Genomic DNA, 20,986 nt, shown 5'->3' on the forward strand with positions numbered 1-20,986 from the left:
TCCCACCCCTGCCATGGCAGGGACACCTTCCACGAGCCCAGGTTATTCCAACTTGCCCTGGAACAATTCCAGGGATGGGGCAGCCGCAGCTGCTCCGGGCAACCTGTGCCAGGGCCTCGCCACCCTCGCAGCCAGGAACTGCTTCCCAGTATCCCATCTAGCCCTGCCCTTTGTCAGTGGGAAGCCATTCCCCCTTGTCCTGGCATTCCGCGCCTTTTCCAAAATCCCTCTCCAGCTTCCCTGGAGCCCCTCTAGGCCCTGGAAGGGGTCCCAAAACCTCACTGGGGAGCTGCCACATCCCCCATCCCGGGCGCTCCAGGGAGGGGAACATCGGCCCTCTGAGACTGGAATGAAATATATGACAGATGGCTTAAAAAAACCTAAAAAAGCAATTATCAAAGGGGAAGGGTTTGGAACATGTCCTTTGAAATCCAAATTTGTTTAGCATTTTTAGCAGCTGAAATAATTTTCGGAGCATCTGATGAGAGCTTTGAGTGCTTCCTTCCCTCCTCTCTCTCGCCAAGCCATCCGTTCAAAGGCTGCCACTGGCACAGCGAGTTCCCTGCTTTATTGCTGTTGGAATTTTTCATTGGGGAATGGTGGAATGAGGGGATGAACTGCGATATTCCCGGCTGAATGTCCTTTTGAAATGTTCCGTGGCTTTGCAGAGGATGGAAGAACTGTACTCTGTGATTCTTCAAACATAACTACATGGGAATGTGTCTCATTATAGCTTCCCTTCCTTCTTCACTTTCTTCTGTTCTTCTGTTCTTTCTCCACCAAAAAAAAATGGGAATTAATCATCTACCTTGTCCATTATCCATAGGAAGTACCAGATCACTGGAAAAATTAATAAAATCCCATACCTGAGGGGTGAGGGAGCACCTGTTTATCACAGGCAGCTGCTCAAGTGTCCTGGTGTTTGAAACTGCTCCAAAACTTCCCCAGGGAATGTGGATGATCGGGAGTTAATTGGCCCCAACTAGCTCCCATCAAGCAGATCCAGGTCATGGAGAGGTTTTCCAGCCTCCCCACATAACCCAGCCACAGGCAAGGGCAATTCCCTGCTCCACCTTCCGCCCATGGGCGCCTGAAGGGTGCAGCCTGACTCTCCATGCTGGGAACCTCTGGAGATGCCTCGCATCCAAGGGGATGAGTCTCAGAAAAGAGGATAACAAGGCCCTGAAGGAGATTAAAGTTCGCTCCTGCTGGTGTGAATCTGGAGGACAAACACTCTCTAATCCCGCTCCAAAGGGGAGATCCAAGGCCTTTAAGTCTCTTAAGCCGCGTTCGTTTGGGCTCAGCCGGGAGCTGCCCTCCGGCTCCGCCGCTCCCTCCCGCTGCCAGGCCAGGGGGACAGCGGGGGCTTTGTGCCAGGAAGGGGGCACATCCCAGCAAGGGGGGGCTATAAACCCCCAAATCCGGGTTTTTCCCTGGTTTCAAGTCGGTGGGATGGCAGCAAGGCCCTGCACTTGCTTTGGTTAAGGGTCGCTCAATCTCCAGGGATTCCCAGACCAGAACTGCACTTAGAATCCAGCATCATCCCTAGAGAAACTTCACACAGTCTTGGAGCAGCTTCCCAGGTCTGAGATTGTTTTCTCCTTTTATTAGAGCTCTGACAGAGGCAAATCCTGGGTTTCCTAGGATGGAGCTATGAAATAAAGATGCCTTAAGGAGACTCAGTCAGGAATACGGAGTGGGAAGTGTGGGGGCGAGTTTGGGAACACGCTAAATCTTTGTGGATTTGGGGAGTGACTGAGATGTGACTCACCCTGGGGGCATGAGGTTCTCATTCAAAGTTTTCATGCCTGTTCCCAGAATTTCCACCAGAAATTCCACAATTTTCATGGCGCCCCCCCCCCCCCCCAGAGGCTCCTGAGGTGCAGGGAGCATCACGCAAAGATCCCTCCCTGTCCCAGGGTCTCCTGGAAACGGTCCCAGATGGGCTGGAAAAGCAGCATCTTTCCTCTGGAAGAGGAACCACCAGGCTGCAAATTGGGGCGCCCGGTGAGCAAGCTGGAAGGTGCTGCCAGGTGTGCGGCTTCCTGCCTGGAACAGGGACATCGGGCTGGAAAATAAACGCGGGAAGGGAGCAAATCCGCGGGATGGAGGCGCTGCCAGCGAGCGGGGCTAAGCGAGCGCGGGGAGCTGGAGCGTGGTTAATGTAATTACACATCCACTCCTTGTGCTGCACGAGCAGGTGAAGCAGCACTAATCCCCAATCCGATACCTGCAGGGAGGCCGATCGGGAACAGCTGTTTGGACAACAAGGAACGAGCCGCACGCGCTCCGGTTCCGCGGGCACTGCCAGCGCCCGGCCGCTCCCTCCGCACCCGTTGTAGGAATTAAGCGCTGCTCCGTACGAAATGACAGCGCCTTCTCCCAGAAATCCCGCTGCCGGCTCGTTCATTAGCACAGTAACGGCGTGGCCGGTTTTGGACAGGACTTCTCGCCGATTCCCAAACTCATTCCGGGTTTGGCTGCCTGGGCCGGGCGACACAAGGAGGGACACAGAGCTACGATGCTCTTGTTGCGAGGGGGAGTTTGGGGATTTGGGAGTTACTAAATAAGAGGGACAATCCCGGACACAGCGTCTCCGCCCTTGGATTGCCCCAGGAATGCCCTGCTCCGTGGCGGGGAGGGTGTTTCCCTGCCAGCAGCGGCGGAGCACATTTAATTCCAGAGCCTCTAAGCTCCTTACCACCCCATTACAGTGCTTTAATAACCTGTGTTCTGTTTACACCTCACTCCCAGGTCTGGGACGCTTGTCCTCACCTTCTGGGGAATCATCAGGATGACTCCCAGGATATCCCAGCGCACGCCTGTCCCGTGTCTACTCCCCACTTCCAGGTTTGTCTGTTTGTGGCCATGAGGGAAACCACAAAAAAGCAAAATATTTGTACGTGTCCGCCTACAGCCACCTTTCCCAAAGGCTCTTCCATGGATAACACTCTCCCAGGAGTCCATTTTGGAAAGTGCAGGAGGCGTTTGGGAGCTTTTGAGCCCCACCCCCCCCCCCCAAAAAAAAAATCAGTGGCCCTTTAAAATACGGATTTATCAGTATGGCACAAGCTCCCCCAGGATACACTGCTCCAGCCAACAGCTTCCTGTGCCTGGGAAGATTTTCCAAAGGGTTTTCCATGCCTGGGCTTGTTCCAAGTGGAGGACTCTGGGTGAGCAGCAGCTCAAACCACATAGTTTGGAATTTATCAAGTTATGGTATATATAGGGATACTAAGGTGTCTCTCTATAGATATACATAATGTTATAAATATTATAAAGTTATATAGAATAAAATTAGATGTATTATGAAATTATGTTTATTATAACTTAATTAGATAATTATTTTCCACCAAAAAGCGGTGGATATAGGTCAGGGCAGCATCAATCTGAGTGCAGTTTGGTTTTCAGCAGGGATCTGATCAGTTCAGCTGAAGCCGAACAGCGCCACGGCCGCAGAAACAATTCCGAGGGAATGATTTCCCAGCTCCTGGCCGATGGACGTGGTGCCATGTGTGTCCTGCTTTCAGGAATTAATGTCTTCCCTCCTCAGCCACCTACTGCTGCTCGCTTCATTAATGACATTCTGGACACCGCTCCCGAGGGCAGCAAGGGAAGGGAAATCTGGCTCCTGTCTGCATGGCAGTGATTCCGAGGCTCAGGCCTGGCTTCTCCTCAAGCTGGGCTGCAAATGAACAGAATTCCTGCTATTCCTGCTGCTAATAAGGAATCAGGTAAGGCTCTGCTTTCACGGGATGATGGAATGCCTGAATGGTTTAGGTGGGAAGGGATTTTAAGGATCACCCAGTCGCACCACTGCCACGGGCCACTATGCCACACCTTCCACTAGCCCAGGCTGCTCCAAGCCCCATCCAACCTGGCCTGGGACACTTCCAGGGATCCAGGGGCAGCCACAGCTGTTCTGGGCACCCTGGAGCAGATCCCATGGGATCCAGGGCTGGGCTCCCTCTGGAAATGACACCTCCATTTGTACTTTACACACCGGAACCAACGTGACTCCCCAGCCCCAACATTCCAGCTCAAATAATGACTCCCATTAAAGCAGCGACAGCGCTGCCGGATAATGCGCCGAGGATAAAGGAGGCATTTAGAGGATGGAAAACTAATTGGTTCAGGAATCAAATTTGAAAAATGCAGCATCTTCCTGGAGCAGTGGGAGTGCAAACCCTCCGCCTTTAATGAGCTGCCTCCAAAGGAGGCGGATGTGTCATATTTCTCGGGATGAGCTTGCATTAGGAAGCTGCTGAGATGGGAATAGTCATTACCTGCTTCCCACAAACCATTGGCTCCTCCAGAGCAGCGGCCGCCGTTCTCGGGGCTTGGGGAGGGCGTGGTGCGAGCAGGGCCTGGCGCAGCCAGCGCCGCGTGCAGGTGCTGCAACGACTCTTCAGGAGCTACCCACGATGGATATTAAAGGAATTTGGGAACCTCTCGGTCCTGATGGCTCCCATCACATTCCTAATGAGGCTCATTTACTGGGGCAAACATCTTTCCCTCATTATTCCTCTGGAATTCTGCGTACGTGCCCCGGCTTCAGGGGGAGCGAGGCTGCCGTGCACACATGGGGTGACATCCACAGCTGGGATACCGGCATGTGCCGGTGGGAGCAGCCATCCCAGCCCTTGGGAGGGAGCTGGGAGCCACAGCCACGTGCTGTTGGATCAATTTCCATGGGAAATAGATTCCACTGGGATCCTGCCCATGGCTTATTTTATCTTTCCTTACCCAAAGCCCTGGGAAGCCAGTTCAAGTCTGCACAATGTGACCTTGGAAAGTGCAGGAATTATATATTTATATCTTTCCAGCTGTATCCCAGTCACCACCTTTCATCCAGAGGCAGTGGGCTGGGTGGTCACTGAAAACATTCCATTCCATGCCATTCCTTTTGGCAGCCATGGCCACTGAAGGCCAGGGAGCACCTGCCAGCTGGTTTGGAGCATTTGGGAAGCTGCTCCTTTCTTTCCCTCCCTGGTCAGGGAGATGGGAGCTCCATCTCCCAAGCAGAGCACACATGTCCCTGGTGGGCCACCAGGCAGCTGCAGCTGGAGAAGCGCTTGGAAAGGTCAGAGGAATACATTAAACTGTCTCCCGGCCACCTCAGCAGATGCCGCTGGCTCTTCCGTGGCCGGAACCTCGGGCAAAGCTGCCCTGGCAGCCACGGCCCCTCGGCTCGGCCTCCCTGGGGATGCCGAGCGGGAGAGAGTCACCTTGCCCTGGCACAGGGAAAACTGGGCATTTGGCTGCAGGGTGTCAGGAAAAGAGATGGGAGACAGGAGATGGGAGTCAGTCATGGCTGACAGCAAGGGTCACTTATGGGACAGCACCCAGACAGGACACTGCTGTTTATCCAGGGCAAAACTCCACTTTGGGAGTTTTAATCCCCCCCTTGGGATTTCTTTTGGAACCCTTGTCAGTTTGAGCCTCAGTGGTTCAGCCCCAGAAATCCTGCTGGCCATTCCCAGCACGGACTGGAGCCTGTGCTCAGGGGGACACCCTGTGCTGGAGTTCCCAAAAAGCACCTGAGGACAGGCAGGGACCCTTCCTGGGACATCCCAATCCTGCCTTGTGCTGGAGCTGCTGGTGGTACTGGGGGAAGAGCCCCTTGCACCTGCCAGAGGGGAGCAGAAAGGCAGCTCTGAAACTGGGAAATATTCCTTTAATCAGAAGAATTAAGGAGTAAGAGCTCCAGATCCTGCTTCCAGCTCCGAGTGCGCAGGCTCGCTGGATTCTCCGCGGTGCCGAGGGTTGAGGGAGAGCAGAGTTTGGCCACTGGCTGGAAGAGATAAGCCCTGCACGCTCCTGAATGCGGAACAGGGGTAATGAGGTGATATTCCCGCTGATAAGGAGCCCTCCCCGTTATCAGCAGCGAAGGCAGGTGTTCCCAGTGTTTATGTTTGCAGCGGAACACGTTGCGTGGAAATCGATATTACGGTGAAGCTGTTGTTCCCTATGGAAAATGGAAATCAATCTGTGAGGCTCCCGGGCCCTGGGAGCTGAGTGGAGGAGCTCTGATGGTGCCTTGGAGAATCATGGAATGGGTTGGCTTGGAAAGGATTTGAAGGATCATCCCATTCCACCCCTGCCATGGGCAGGGACACCTTCCATTAGCCCAGGTTGCCCCAAGCCCCATCCAGCCTGGCCTGGGACACAGCCTGAACACCCAGTCAGAGCCAAGCGGCGGGGAAAGGCTCCTGGGATGGGGAGCACCCAGCAAAGGTGTCCACGGCCACTCCTGGGTGGGGCCTGGGGCCGTCCCCACGGCCCTGAACCCGATGGCTCTTTGTGCCAGCCCTCCCGAGCTCCACGTGTTTACATTCCTTCTGCTTAATATTTCTGCAATCTTCTCTGGCATCATCCACTCGGAATTTTTCTCCTCCCACTTCACACCTCGGCGGAGCCTTCTGGTCCCGCAGCAGATGCATTGTGAAGCTTCTCCTTCTCCGGCGCCTGCATATGCTCCATTAAAAGTGTTTGTTTCTTTGAGCTGCTCCGAGTTGGGATGTGACAAAAAAAAACCCTCCCAACTTTTTTGGCCTGGGTTCGGCAGCCCCCGGCCCCGCGCCGAGGAGCTCCAGGCGCGCGGGGTCCCCGTGTCACCCGCCCGCTGCGTGCCAGCGATTTCCCCGTGCTCGCGCCGGTGCCTCCGACGTGCACTGGCACCCAAAGATAGAAATTGGGCTTCTGCATCCCCTGCACAGCAAGAACATGGTGGGAGGTGCCAACTGGGAGCACAGAAACCGGGATGGAGCCGTTGCCTAGTGATGGGAAGCGCGGGCAGGCTGGCATTTCCCACGGCGGGAACGCCAGCTCCCACCTGGCACTGGCACAGGGGGCTCCGAGGGGAGAGGGCACGCGGAGGTCACCCCAGAGGTAAACCGAGGCACGGCCAGCGCTGGGAGGGCACAGATCCCGCCTCTCCTCAGGGATGCCTGGTACCCCCAGGGCTCCAAGGAGCTCTGCTGGTTCCTGCACTGCCACACTGGGAAAACATCTCCCTGAATATCCCAGCGTGAGCTGTGGGGAAGGCTCTGCTCCAGACACCCTGCACAGAGCCAGCAGAATTCCTGCCTGGATTAATAGCCCCACGCATGGATTTTTATGGCATGGCTCTGGCCACAGCTGCCACCCACCAAATAGCCTGTGCTTTTATTCCTGTTGGAAAAGGTGTTTGGTTACAATTCCTACAAATGTGAAGATTTAAAAATAACGGTGTCCTGCAAGCCCTAACACATTTGGGAGTTTCACTTCCATGAAGCATCCCCAATTATGGAATCCCACGTCCTTCACAAAAGCAGTATTACAGCGTATTTCAGGATGCTTCCCACTGGGAAGCAGTGCCCTTGTCCCCTCTCTTGTCACCTTGGGCAGGGGTGCCAAGGGAGGGGGTCCTGTCCTGCGTGGGAATTCCCATTTTCCCCATTTCACTCTGGAATTGCACCTGGCAGAGCGCTGCCCTTGTCCCAGACCCCACCAAACAGTCACTGACCGGGGGCAGCCCTTTGGGGCACTGCATCCCAGGGGCTCCATCCACCTCCAAGCCCCACCTTGGCTCCCGACAGCGGGGAGCGGGCCGGGAGCGCCGCCCCTGGCACTCCGTCAGCACGGCTCCGGCGGCACGAACAGATGCTCTCCCGCTCCCGCTGGCCTGGAGGTTGCTGAGCAATTTGGGGGTGATGGATGAGATGCTCCAAGATGATTTCTGAGCGTGCCATGGGAAAGAGACCCCCATCCCTCCAGGCGATGGGAATCGCTCCGGAGCGTGCTCTCCACCTGCTCCCTCTGCAGCCCAGGGCTGGTGTCCCTCACTGAGCCATCCAGCACCCGATCCCAGGGATCTGCAGCACCAGCAGCTCCAGAGGGGGCTGGCCTGTCCCTTCCCAGCTCCACAGCCAGCTGGAAATCACCAGTTCTGACAGTATTCCCTCAATATTAGAACAATTCCCAAACATATGGAAGGACTCCACTTAGAGCATTAAGAGCAATGAAATACTCCAGCTGACATTTAATCCATTGAAGTCGAGGATCCATTCCCATCCCTGAGCACGGGGTGAGATCCCTTCCCTCCGAGGCTGTGCAGCACTTTCACCTGTCCGGTTTTCTGCTGCCCGGTTTTCAGGTGCCACAGGTGATTCCGGCAGGGGAACGCCACCTGCCCGCACTTCCGAGGCCCAAGGAGCCGAGGGAGAGGCAGGAGGCCCGGCCTGACATTTGCCAACTGGCTGGGATCCTCCTTGTCGCTGAAAGTCACCGTGCCCCCCGCCGTTCCCAAGTCTCACATCCCATTTTTCCGCTGTCTGGCATGAGAAATGCGGCTGCCGCGGATCCTCCCCCGGCAGGTACCGCTGTCGAACATGTTGCCTTCACAACATGACACGGAGCCTAAAAACTCACAGAGAGACTAATTACTGCAGGAAAATTCCAGCCCCAGCCCGAGTTCCCGGAGCTGCAGCTGACAGCCCGGCCCCGGCCCCGGCTGCTGTGGGCAGCTCTCCCGGGAGGGGCTGTCACCCCGTCCTGCTCTGGCTCCGATCCCCGGGATCCCAGTGGGAGGAGCCCTCAGGAACACCAGCCAGCAGCACCTAAGCCGAGCCTGAAATACTCCAAATTAAAACCTGCCAGCCCTGCAGTTAGAAGCTGCCATCCCTTCTCTCTGCTTCCCAGAAATAATATTAATTCCCATTGAAAAATGGGATTAAATTCATGCCTCAGTAGCTACAAATCATCCTCTGACAGGCAGATTTCATCTGAAAGAAAATATTGAGGGATAATTGATCTGGAAGCTGAGGTATCAGCTCACATTTACCTGGGGGTGTGTAAGAAATGCAATCTAGAGCATTTATATCTGGATAACTCAGATTTCCCTGGAATCGGGAAATAATGCCACATGAATTCCTCTAAAAAGCCATTTTGCCCAGGAAAATTGCCCAGGGAGAGCCCATTGTTTTCCATGAAATGGGGAGCTGTGCAAGTGGAGTCATTCCATGCTCTGAGCAGAACTGAGGAGGAAAAACATCTTTCCTCCCCTTGGAGCTGCTTGAGAAGTATAAAAGCTTTAAATTCTGATGGTCAGAAATGGGGGAAATTCACCAAAATGCCATCGTTTTTCTGCCTTTTTTCCCATCGACATTATAATGTGGTAATCAGGGAAAACACCTCCAACTTCCTTTCCCTTTTCCTTAATAAAAATAAAAATTAAAAAAAAAAATTAGAAACTGCCAACGATTTCAGCCCTGGGATGGAGACTTTGGGGCATTTTATCCATCCTGGCACTCTGACACTTTGGTTCCCTGACCTTTCCTGGCCCAAGGAGAAGCTCCAGGACTTCCTCAGGCTCTTCCCATCATCAGCTGTGCACAGAAGGAATCGGAGCCCGGCACGGGAAGTGTGGAAAGCCGGGCTGGACCACCAGTCCCGGGGCTGGGCTGGGATTACTGGTCAGAGTGGGGTTAATTCAGCACATGGGGGGTGATTTAAATGTCATGTTTGCAGGAAACAAGGCTTTTGGTGTCTGATCCATGATCCCATGACGATCCCATGCTTGTGCTTCCCTCGGTTCCTGCATCCCAGTGCAGGACTTGGGACTTACAGAGGTATAAACCACGAAAAATGAAAGGGCAACATTTGAAAAGTGAGAAAAAGAAACGAGTATTTCCTGATGGTTCATTTAAGGGGAAAAAAGGCATTTTCCCAGGGAATGGTGTGTTCCGAGCGGCAGAGAGGGCCTGGGGAGCAAAATACACGTTGGCAAGGGAGGGAAAGTCGTGGAGCGAATTCTGCTGGCAGCTTTTTCTGCAGGAAGCCGCAATTGGAGATTTCCCCCAGTGTTAATGACACGGTGTTAGTGACACACCACTGCCTTCCGGAGCTCAGCCACCACGGCTCCTGCTTGCTTGGGAATTTGGGAAATTCAGGCCATTGGGGGAACATTTGGGAAAACAAAAGCCTTCTGAAAAATCCAAATACTAAAAATATTAATGTCACGGGAACTCCTGGGTATTTCGGTTTAAAAACATCAGCAAGGAGATGAAGTGTTTTGGCCATTAAATGTTATTCTACATAGGAGGAAATGCAACCCTGAAATTAAGTGGAAAGGTGTTTTTCCCTTTGCCTTGAGAATCGTTTCAGAATTCTCTCCCTGGAAATTTTAGGGAAAAGTGTATTAAATGCTCCAGAAGCTCTGTGTGTGCTGTCAAGCCTTTGGAATTTGGGGAATAACTCAAATTAAGGGGAACACATGGCAGGAACTCAAGTCTGGCCTGGCCGGGTGCTCAGGAGATGCATGGAAGGTGATTTTTGGTGTCTGGGAAGCTCCACAACCTCCTGCTCTTTCATCTTCAGTCGGTTTTTCAATTCGGAGCTTTTCCACATGGGACATTCCAAGGGGAAAACAACACTTGGAGTTAGAACTGAGGCAGTCCTGGAGACAAATGTGATTAATGGGACAATCCTGGAGACTGGAGGCAGTTCCTGCCATTCCCTGCTCTCCAAGGGCCGCTTGTGCTCCCATCCAGCTGCAGATTCCCAGCACCACCGGCGTCCGGCCCGGGGATGTGACATTTGAAACCCTCGGTCACTGGGGGCTGACTTGTGTTCATTTCACTCCAATAACCTCTTTTCTTGCTTGAGGGAATTTTGGTGGAGCCACTCGTGGCTCACCTTTCCCGAAACATATTCCCTAAATTTCTTCCCAAAATAGATACACACTCACACAGAGCTCCCAATAATAGCCTTAAGTTAATCATGCCCTAATTAATCAGTGATCAGGTCTTATTAAAGCGGGATAACAGAGCTCCTGATTCCCACCTGCATTCCCATCCAGGCTTGCAACACGTGCAGGAGGCACCTGAAGAATGTCGGGATGAATTTCGGGATAAATTCCCTAGGGTGTACAAGCGGCTACCACGGCAAGGATTCACTTTTAATTAAATTAAAACTCAGGTTTCAGCTACATTATATATTGGAAAAAAAAATCAGGACCCCCCGGCCGGGTTCTCCTGGTATTAACTCAGTTCCTGCGAGGCCGAGGTGCGTTGTCCCGTTTTCCTGCAGGGCGTGCCGAGGCACGGCGGCTGCAGCCGCCCTTGCCGGCCGCAGGCCCAGCCCGGAGCGCCGCAGGACCGGCGCTTGGGATGGCGCGGAGGCTCCGTGCGCCCCGCGGGGTGACTCCGCCGGGCCCGCAGCGCCACCTCGTGGGGACGGGCCGGGCCCGCATCCCGCCCCGGCCTCGCCCCCGCATCGCCCCGGGGCCGTCGCGGCGCGGCTGCGAGGAACCCTGGAGAGCGTCAGGGCCAACGCCTCCCTCCAGCCCTGAAGCGAAAACGCCCCAAAATAAACAAACAAAAATAAACTTAAAAAACCCAAAATCGACCCCAAAAATCCCCGTTTGATGATCAGCAGGTGACCCAGAGGCAGGAGGACAGCGGACACCAGCCAGAGACAACCAGTGATGAAATCCACGTGCCCAGGGCCAGCCGGGCAACCCAAAATAAAAATATTCCACATTTAATTTGTCTTTCGTAACAGGAGAATCAAACTTACCACATAACTCAGGTAGGAATAAGGGAAATCCTTTCACAAGGCACTTCGCCGTGAGTCCTAGAGGGGACGAGCGTACAAAACCAGAATCAGGAAGTTTTCGTATTAAAAATTATTTATTTCTCTATATAATTCCATGTCTTACATCCCTCTGAACAAAGGAGTGAGGAATTAGGGGCGGAATGAAACTGTCACCACACGCCATCGACTAACACAGCTCCGGGAGCATCCTGGATTGTGCAGGGAGGGTGAAAACAAACCCGCTGCCTCCCAGAAAACACGGCTTTCTAGACAATTCCCTCTTCTGCTTGGAAAAGAATTCCTATTTTAGCAGGAAATTCACTTGGGATGAACATCCAAATGTGCCAAGGCAGAAAAGAACCACCCCACTGTGTCCAAGGAACAGCAATTAGGTCAGGATTTAAGTTTTAATGGGATTTATGTAATTAAAAATGCATTAAATTTAACTTTACAAAGAGATTAATTATGGCAATTAGACACTTAGCCAGTTTTCCAGGGAATTTACAGAATTCTGTGGATATGGTGCTGATCAATGCCTGATTTACCAACATTAATTTGGTAAATTTTCTTGGAAATGTGCCCTAAGCAGTACAAAAATTCCAATTAAGATGGAAAACTAACATTTGCAATAAATATTCCCTTATTGAAATCAGAGAGGGAAAACATCCAATAAAAGAAGGAAGGAAAAACATCTAATCCCAGCTCTCCTGGGAAACAAGGTCAGGAATTTCTAATAGTAAAAACTTTTGGAACAGTCAGGAATTTGGTGGAAGTTCATGGAATGATGATTTAAAATCTGTGTCCTCTGCTCTGATTTTAAAGGGAAATGGGAATTAAACATGTGAACTTACTCCTATCCAAGAATTATCTGTATTTTGTGGGAATAACAATCCAAAGAAACTCCAATTTTACTTGTATTTAACATGTGACTCTCAGCGGAGCTGGGAAGTTTCAGTGGAACAAAAGAGCCACAATTCTTGGAGTAACAAAATTCAACTTGGCAAAAGTCAGGAATTTTATTTACAAATCCATGGAGGAGGAGGAGGATTACACCAGGAACACACTCCAGCTGAAAGCAATGATTTATTGGAAATGGCAGTAGATCAACCTGACAGTCTCTGGTTATGGTCAAGCAATTATCCAGGAGTTGGAGAGAAAAGTGGGAATCTTGGACTGGGATAAGGCCTTCCAGTGGCTTTGCTTCCTAGTGGCTCTCTCCTTTTTTGCCAACTACCTGGAAGAGGAAAAAGAAATGGGAATATAGTTGAAAACCTGGGCAGGACGTTCTTGGTTCAGCAGATTTAAGTGCAATTCCCAGGGATCGAGTCCAGACCGTGCGTTCCGGGAGCTCCGGAGGGCCGGGAATCTGGGGATCCCTGCAGGGTTAAGGGCTGGAAAACCACACACAAATCCCGAGTTTAGTGCAGGGACACAGCAAGGCCTCGGCTTGGGGGCAGGAGTTAGAGCTGGAACTGCAGGAGAACACCCCAACCCCAGGTTAAACATCAAGCGTTAACACACTCCAGGAGAAACTCAAGCGGGAAGAACCCCCCGGATGCTCCATGTGAGGCTGTTCCTTCCCCTTGGCACCTTTGAATATTGACCTCATCATGCAGCTCAAACCAAGGAAACCATCCAGAAATCCAGGGATTTCCAGTTATTAAAAACAAACCCCCAAGCCCTCCCAGGCCTGAACCTCATGGACCTGCTGGAAGCGTTTTTCCTGCTCCCTCCCCGTGTTCATTCCCTGTCAGGCTGCAGGAGGCAGGAATTCTCACTGTCCAGCTGAGCTCTCTGTCCCACAGTGATTAAGAGCTGCTAGGAAAAGCATTTTTGAAGCCCACGGCCAGAGTTAAAGTTGGCATTCCTGTAAATTGGTTTATTCCTGGCGTGGTTCCAAACTGTGTTCACACACAGATTAGGCAAAGAAGTGAGGGGAAAAAAGGAAAACCAGAGTTAAAGGATTAAGGATTAGGTGTTAGCAAGTATGGAATATCAACGAAAATATTCTATACCAGTCAGAGGCAGAGAGGGACAAGTGGCCCATGTGTATTATCTGGAAAACCCAGCACATGGATATGGATATGGGTATTTCAGCATCTCAGCTCAACCCCGCCCATTTTCTGCCCATCCCATCCCACCTTCCCACAGGAAACTCTTTATTACCCCCCAAGTTGATCCATGTTCCTCCCTTTCCATTGGGATATTAACAAAAAGCCTTGGGGGAGCTGCTCCAGAGCTCCACAGGATTCAATCCAGGCTGGATTGTTAAAGGACTGCTTGGTGTGGCCTTAAAATGGCAAGTTCAGGTTAAAAAAGGAACAGAATTTGGGAAAGAGAAGTGTCTAAGGCAAGATCTGGGGCAGGGAGAGGAGGGGAAAGCTGAGCTGGTGAGTCAGGAAGCGAAGATGCTCCAGGATTTGGGAAGGGTGGGAGCTGAGCAGAGGGAGGGGGAAGAGCGAGGCCACACCAATCCCGTTATTACTTTTAATTTCTTCTGCCTTTTTAGTTCTTTAGGAATGGGGAGTTAAGCTGGAAAACAAACAAAAGGAGTGTTACAAGAACCAAAGCAGCAGCAAAATGTGTCCAAACTGTACTGCAAACGAGCAGGTCAGAGGAGGAAGCAGGGCTTTATTCCAGAGGGGACAAGGGTATCCCCCAGCCAGTCAGTGTTTCTCTGTGGCTCTCCCCACTGCTCTCTGAGGACAGAAGCAGCAGTGTTTTCCCTGGTGTCCCCCTCTCCATCCATCCAAAGACTTCCCTTCTCCTCCAACACCATGTTCAGGAAGGAAAATGGTGTTATAATTACACAGCGTGTCCACGAGGGTGTGACTGAGGCAGGATCACCAGCTCCCAATCCACCCCTGCTCCTGCATTTCTGAGCAGCTCCTTCTCCCCCTGCCCTTGCCAGCACCATTGCAGGGGTGCTGTGTCCACAGACACCTTCTCCATGCAATTTAAAAAGCCACAGAAACCCAACGAAAGCAGATCGAAAAGCAATTCCCATATTTCTAGTCTGGGGAGAACAAGGAAGGTCTAAAATCTATTAATTTTAGAACAGTGGAACAATTTTTTAATGACTCTGAGTGGCAGTGAAAGGCAGCAAAAGCTGTTAAACTCATTTATTAACTTATTACCAGCAGAGAAATTAAGTTTTAAGTTTAGTTAAGATCAAGTTTTGCTGCTAAAAATTAAGTAGGTGCCATGTTGGTGTTAGTGCTTTTAACCTTCTGAAATTAGAGGGTATTTGTACCATAAATTCATTATTGAAGCAGTTTATTTTAAAATAAGCCTTTTTACAATAAATCTTCCAAAAAAGGGAGTCCCAAAATCAAGATATAAACCTCACAGCTATTAAAAAAATGTTGCCTTTGGTGTTTGTAACTTGCCAGCCCCTCACATTTTCAGTTTTTACCACTTATTTTTACAAAGCTGATGATCAAAACCTTGTAGAAAGCTCGAAAAAATCCAGGACAAAGCTACACGTTTTCCCTTGGATTCCCAAAGTACCCTGAGCCTGGAATTGTGGCACCACCAAGGGTTTGTTCCCCCAGCCCGTTCCGGAGCAGGCTCAAGCTGCTCCCCAGGGGTGTGAGGAAGGGACTCAGGAAGGAACTCACTCGTTTGAAGTCGTTCATGTTGGTGGCCTGCACGGGAGTGCCAATGAATGTGAAATACGTGATCCTTGTTGTCTCTTCATCACCATGATTGGACTGGACAAACAACTGAAGAGGCAAAAAAGCCAAAAAAAGGAGTGAAGCTTTCCTCCCCGGATTAATACCTAAAGCATCGGCTGCTCGAGTGTTTGACTTGACCAAAGTAAAGCTTTTTTCCAATTACAGAGGTTTCTGTCCTCTTCATTGAAATAATTACACGGAGAACACTGCTGTTTTCCTGGCAGTTTGTTAAACCCACCCCCCAGCTGGGATGTTCCCAGCTTCCACTTCCCACGTTCAGCCAGCAAACCCAGGACCTAAGAAGGCACCACTTCCCTGGGATCTGACTGAAATTAAATTCAGATCAATTTATCGACGTTCGCTGAAGCCCCCGAGACAACTCCTGGGCAGGTCCCTCCCACAGGCTGCAGAATGCTGTGGCTGGCTGTACAGCTCCCTGTGTGCCCTCAGGGAAAAGGGACTTACAGTGACACTGTTGACATTCTGGAATTTTACGTAGCGGAGCTGGATGATCCCATCTTCCTTAATGTCATCCGGGCCCAGCTCCAGGGCCTGGGTGGGTTCGCTTCGTTCCGCTTCCTCAAAATCCATCGAGCGCGGGAGGTTGATGAAGATTTTGATGTACTTTGGCCCTTGCCCTGGGGTAAAAGAGAAGGGTGTGATTCCATATGTGCATTACATTCCACAGGGAATTTCAGAATTCCGTGCCATTATGAAATTGTAGGTGAACAATGTGAGCTGAGTTACTATAAAAAAATAAGATGCATCTTTCAGTGGCTCTCACCTTAAGCCTGGAATTAAATCCAAGTGTCTCTTTGCAGGGTATCAAAGTATAAGTAGTTATATTTGTGTATCAAACGACAATAAATACTTCTATTTGTGTATCAAACCATAACATGTGCATATCAATCTATAACAAATTATTCTATTTGCAGCAGACACTTCACTCACCATTGTCTGGCCCCTGAAGTTTCATAGAGTAAAGCTTGACAGGCTGACTAAAAGCTACAGTGATAAGCAGCTGTGGAGGAAAAAAAGCCACAATTAAACACTGGTTTCTTCATTTAAAACCAACTCAGCACAAGAAATAGGGATAAGGGAGCTCTGGAATAAAATCATGTGGTCATTTCCCTCTATTCCACACATTCGGGCCCTTTCCATCCCAGCAAAGTACGAATTCTCAGTGTGGAAAGCGGTAACTACAACGAGCTTTGCACCCCGGTTTTTCTTACACCCTCCCAGCCTGTCCCAGAGCTCCTGCAGTCGAATATGCACGTGAATCCAAACAATCCCCTGGAATGTGCGGGCCGCACCTGCTCGTCGCAGTCGGACTCCAGGTAGGAAGAATCTTTGCGTAAACAGTTCTCGAAGCCGTGCTCGTCGCTCTCGTTGAGGCACTCGCAGCCAGCCTTGTTGATGAACGGCAGCAGATCCATCTGGGAACAGAGGCACAGCTGCTCACAGTGGGAACCACGGGGATGGAGGAGCTGCCCTGGGAGTGGCTGTCCCCCTGCACATCCCACAGGGGCAGGGACACACACACACACACCCCCCACCCTCAGGTGGTACCAACACTGAACAGGAGCATCAGACGTACTTTGCCAGCTCTCCAAGGCGTTTAAAAGAGGGAATTATTGATTAATTGTCAATGAATCAAGTCACAGTCAGCAGGAAGTAATTCCTGTGTGCCACTCAGGGCACGCACATCACCTTTCCCAAGTATTCCTGTGCCATCTTTTTTAGTTTTCATTCTTTCATAGGCACAAAAACACACAAAGGGAACACCTTTAGGACCATCCACTTCAACAAACATTAGGAAAAGAAAGAATGAGACTTTTTTCACTTTATGGAATGTTTGGGAAGACAGGTTGGGATGGCTGAGAAGGAAAAGGTTTATCACAGGACACTAAATTCATTTTAATGACTAGGGAGATTTTTCATTCTTAATAAATGTATACATGTCAGTATTTTAATTTTTTCTGGAAAAGGAAGCCCAGACAAGTGATTTTCTTGGGCAGCTTTGCCTAAAATCCAATTATTTGACTTCAAGTATGTTTGAAAACCAGGGGGTTTTTAACATCCGAGCTACACAAGCATTCCAGTAAAACCCTGGGGAGATACACACGTATCCTTTTGGGATGTCTGTGTCTTCGCTGTTGCCAGGATCGTTCTCCAGGTGCTGTTTGATTTTGTCCTCCAAGCCCACGGCATCTGCTCCCTGGTACTGGTCGATCCGCACTTTGTTCCGGAAGAACAGGAACGTGGGGGTTGCTGAGATGTTGTTGGTGGCAGCCGTGCCCTGGGAGCAGAAGGGAGTCCCCACTCACTGCTTTAGGTCAGTCTCACCCGCACCACTGGGAGCTATCTAGTGCCACTCATAAATCCACTCATTGAATTTTTGCCTTTTTTCTTCAAGAATTGCACCAATATTTGGCTGAAAAGGCTCTTTTGAATTCACACTAGTGCTGTGTTCGATATCTAACAGTATTATTTTAGCAACACAGGCAGCGGGGGCTGATAATTATTTAATTAATGAATGTGCTTTTACACTGCCCAAAGGAAGGGCAGCACAGCGGGCACTGCAGGAATATTTTCTTCGAGGAGGGATTTTGTTCTCCCAGTTTGGGAGAATTCCGTATTCCGGCTCTTTGTGATGCACCAAGCACAGCCAGAGCCACAGACACCGCTCCCAGCGTCCTGCCCGAAGGGTTTGCCCTCCAGCTCCCCATTCCCCGCTCTTTTCCCTCCACTTCCCATTGCCAGCCCCTTCCCCCAGACAGAGGGAGGCTTTTGGAGCACCCACCTGGCACTGGTGCACATCCACCTCCAGGAACGTTGCCTGGGGGTATTTGTTACTCAGGGCGTTGAAGGCGGGCGCGATCCTCAAGCAAGGGCCACACCTGCGGAAAAAGTGACACTTCCACTTAATTCCACTTTTCTTTTATTTTTCAATGCCTGCCCCAAAGAGAACCAGAGTATTCCTGCTCTTCCTGATATCCGGCTGTAAAAATACCCTCCCTACCTGGCTGCCAGCTGGTGATACAATGAAGGATGACATTTAGGAATCTGCAATTTACTGTCTTTACTTGCAGCATTTTTACCACAGTCCCGCTCAATAAAGTGTTACAAAGAAGGGCAAAATCAGCAAAAAAATACTATTTACAAAAAAATCGTATAGTTAGTCCGTGTTACCACCCGGGAAAAGATTGTATTTACAGGTAACTTAAATATTTAATGGTCAAAATGTGTCAAAGCTTCCGGGATCATAAAATTCTTCCCACAATAAATCTCATTTACACCTGTAACCAGTTATTCCGATATTTATTTGGCCTTGAGAGGACAGAGCTGGTTTCTTTTGATTGAACTGCATTGCCTTAGCTGAAAAAATGTCTTTTTTACTGTGCCAGCAAAAGTGTAGGAAGTGCTCAGCTGCACCAATTCCTGTAAAGGGATATTCTCACTGGGAAACAGAAATGAAAAGTGAAATCAAAAAAACCCGATGCAGAAAAGTGGCAAAATCCCCCCCAGAACTAAGAGGCAGCACCTAGACAATAATGAGGTGCCCTATGAAGCCCCAAACGCTCGAGATTATCACTGTTCTCCCTAATTTCCACAGATTAAGGGGAATAATTCAGTTGTTGAGGTTTCTTTGGTGACAAATTTATCCCGATTTCACCACAGTTGTAACTCCCTGCTGAGGAGGGGAACAGGGATTATCCACTTGTCCTGGGAAAACGGGGTGAGGAACCAGCGAAGTCTTATGGGGCCAAAATACGTTTTTCCAAGTTTTCAGGTGTTTTTAGTGCTGAATAAAACATTAAGAACCTTGTTTCCATCCGTTTCCTGCTCTTTAATGGGGCTTTAAACCGGCGCAGCCCCTGCTCCCTCAGAGCACCTGAGGGCTGGCGGGTCCGCAGGGCAGCGGGTTCGGCGGGAAAAAATGGGAATTTATCCCAGGAATTGGGAACACGGTACTGATGCTGCGACTTCACTGCCGCGCTACCGAGCGTCCCTAACGCTGCAAACCGCGCCGGGGAACCGCGCCCGGCGCGTTCGCAGGAACCCAGAATAAAAACACGGAAACACCGGAGCCCTTCCCGGAGCCGCGTCCCGCCCTCACTCACCCCCTCATGGTGAACTTCACCACGGCCAGGCGGGAGCCGGCGGCGCTCAGCTCGGGCTGGAACTCGGTGTCGTTGGCGATCACCTTCACGCCCGCCATGGCCGCGGGCCCCGGTGGCGGTGCCGGGTGCGATGTGCAGCGTCACGGCGGGCAGGACGCCCGGCATGCACCGCTGGGACGGGCGCAGGCGCGGCCGCGCCGCTCCGCTCCCGCCCGGCCGCCGCCCGCCATCTTGGGGCGGGCCGGGGCGGCAGCGCCGCCATCTTGGGACAGGGCAGCGGGGGACGCGGTGATGCCGCCGGCGGCCATCTTGGGTAGGGGAAGGGCGGGAACGGGCTGATGCCGCCGGCGGCCATCTTGGGAACGGGCAAGGGCGGGAACTCCGTGAGGGGAGACGCGCCTTTGAATTTTAACATTAAAAATTTGCTCCTAGTTTCGTCATTAACTCGTTTTTTGGTGACGTTATGAGGATTACGCTTTTCTCTTGCAGGCAGAACTGATGTCAATTTTTGCCAGCTTCCTTAAATTAGGGTTTTTAGTAAAGCCAATGTGTCGCGATACTGAAAAGAATTCTGAAATAAACGCTGAAGCAAAAAGGGGGGGAAATAAGAGTCGAAAAAACGCTTGTATTAACCACAAAATAAAACCGAAATTAAACCCAGGATTTTCTCTGACCCCATTTGCAGCGTCATTCCTGACAACGTCCCAAGGTACTCTATAACACAACATAATACATGTCACTTCGAGATGTCTCATATTTGCTCTTTTCCTGCTCAAAACCAGGAATACCCCAACATTCTGCTCCCGCCTGTTGTACTGTTAAAGCCTTACAGTAATCGCTAATTAATTAATTAAGCAAGTAGTCACCAGCTCCCTGCGCGCCCTGAGCGGAACCCGGCAGTTTCCGTGGCGGCGGCGCCTGCCGTCAAGTGCGCCGGCTGGGGCTTTACGCCAGTGTCGCGGGAGGAGGTGTCATCCGGCCGCAGCCGCACCGAGCGCGGCGGGGCCGCGGCGCCCGGGACGCGTGAGGGCCGGGAGAGGCACCGGCAGCGGGCCGGGAGCGGGACCGAACAGGTGCGGCCCGGGACGGGGGCGGGAGAACGGCTCGCTCACAGCGGGAGGGCGGGGGGAGCCCCCGGCCCTCCGCAGGCCCCCGCAGCATCCGCAGCGGGAGTGCTGAGGGGGCTGCGGCAGCGGGAGGTGCAGGGACACGGGCATTCAGGGGCATCCAGAGACTCGCGTGGCCAGGAGCCCAAGGATTCGGCTGCTGTAGCACCCAGGAGCCCAGGTACCCCGGGACACCGGGACCGGCCCCGCACTGTTAACGGGGCAGGATTGGGGTTGGAATTTCAAGTTTCACCTTTTCAGAACGTGCACCAGGTTATTAATGGATGGAGGTTTCCATCTGTGCCGACGGAGCCTTACCTGAGGAGAGGCTCCTCATGCGGAATTGATCCTCTTGGGGGGCTTAAATGCCTTTTAATGCCACTTTTTTGCTACCTCGCAGCCTTCCCCAGTTTTATTTCCCTTTCCTGTGCCAGACGCGGTGCTCTTGGCACCCAGGGATGGGATTTGGTGTTCTCCAGCTGCTTTGGATAACTGTTCTTTG

The 20,986-nt window shown here is 51.4% G+C and overlaps 2 protein-coding genes and 1 long non-coding RNA gene across 7 annotated transcripts in view; 2 read left to right on the forward strand and 1 right to left on the reverse strand.

The window, feature by feature from the left end:
- The window catches only part of LOC121661374, a 107,251-nt gene extending 95,006 nt beyond the window's left edge, over positions 1-12,245 (forward strand). The window contains exons 9-10 of one of the 2 annotated variants that reach the window (XR_006014942.1): positions 2,755-2,850; positions 3,415-12,245. This is a non-coding gene — a long non-coding RNA (uncharacterized LOC121661374). The remainder of the gene's footprint in view (positions 1-2,754; positions 2,851-3,414) is intronic. The other variant, XR_006014943.1, reaches the window with a different exon arrangement.
- A 323-nt stretch (positions 12,246-12,568) lies between these two features.
- Positions 12,569-19,547, reverse strand: TXNL1 (thioredoxin like 1). 3 transcript variants are annotated; one of them, XM_042021506.1, is made up of 8 exons: positions 19,379-19,547; positions 18,058-18,154; positions 17,380-17,553; positions 16,568-16,690; positions 16,206-16,275; positions 15,720-15,892; positions 15,198-15,302; positions 12,569-12,811 (listed from the first exon to the last, which is right to left on the reverse strand). In XM_042021506.1, the coding sequence occupies exons 1-8, from the start codon at positions 19,474-19,476 to the stop codon at positions 12,782-12,784; spliced, it is 870 nt and encodes a 289-aa protein (XP_041877440.1). In that variant the 5' UTR covers positions 19,477-19,547; the 3' UTR covers positions 12,569-12,781. The 3 variants fall into 3 exon arrangements, with proteins under 3 accessions (XP_041877440.1, XP_041877439.1, XP_041877441.1); XM_042021505.1 differs by lacking the exon at positions 12,569-12,811 and adding an exon at positions 13,430-13,633; XM_042021507.1 differs by lacking the exon at positions 12,569-12,811 and adding an exon at positions 13,699-14,109.
- A 798-nt stretch (positions 19,548-20,345) lies between these two features.
- Positions 20,346-20,986, forward strand: part of WDR7 (WD repeat domain 7) — a 43,619-nt gene continuing 42,978 nt past the window's right edge. For both annotated transcript variants that reach the window (XM_042021502.1, XM_042021503.1), the window contains exon 1: positions 20,346-20,451. The gene's annotated coding sequence lies outside the window, so the exon portion shown is untranslated. The remainder of the gene's footprint in view (positions 20,452-20,986) is intronic.

This window comes from Corvus kubaryi, unplaced genomic scaffold (assembly GCF_017639235.1).
Source record: "Corvus kubaryi isolate FWS band 111438036 unplaced genomic scaffold, C.kubaryi_AGA036_p1.0 37149, whole genome shotgun sequence".
Taxonomy (NCBI): Eukaryota; Metazoa; Chordata; class Aves; order Passeriformes; family Corvidae; genus Corvus; species Corvus kubaryi.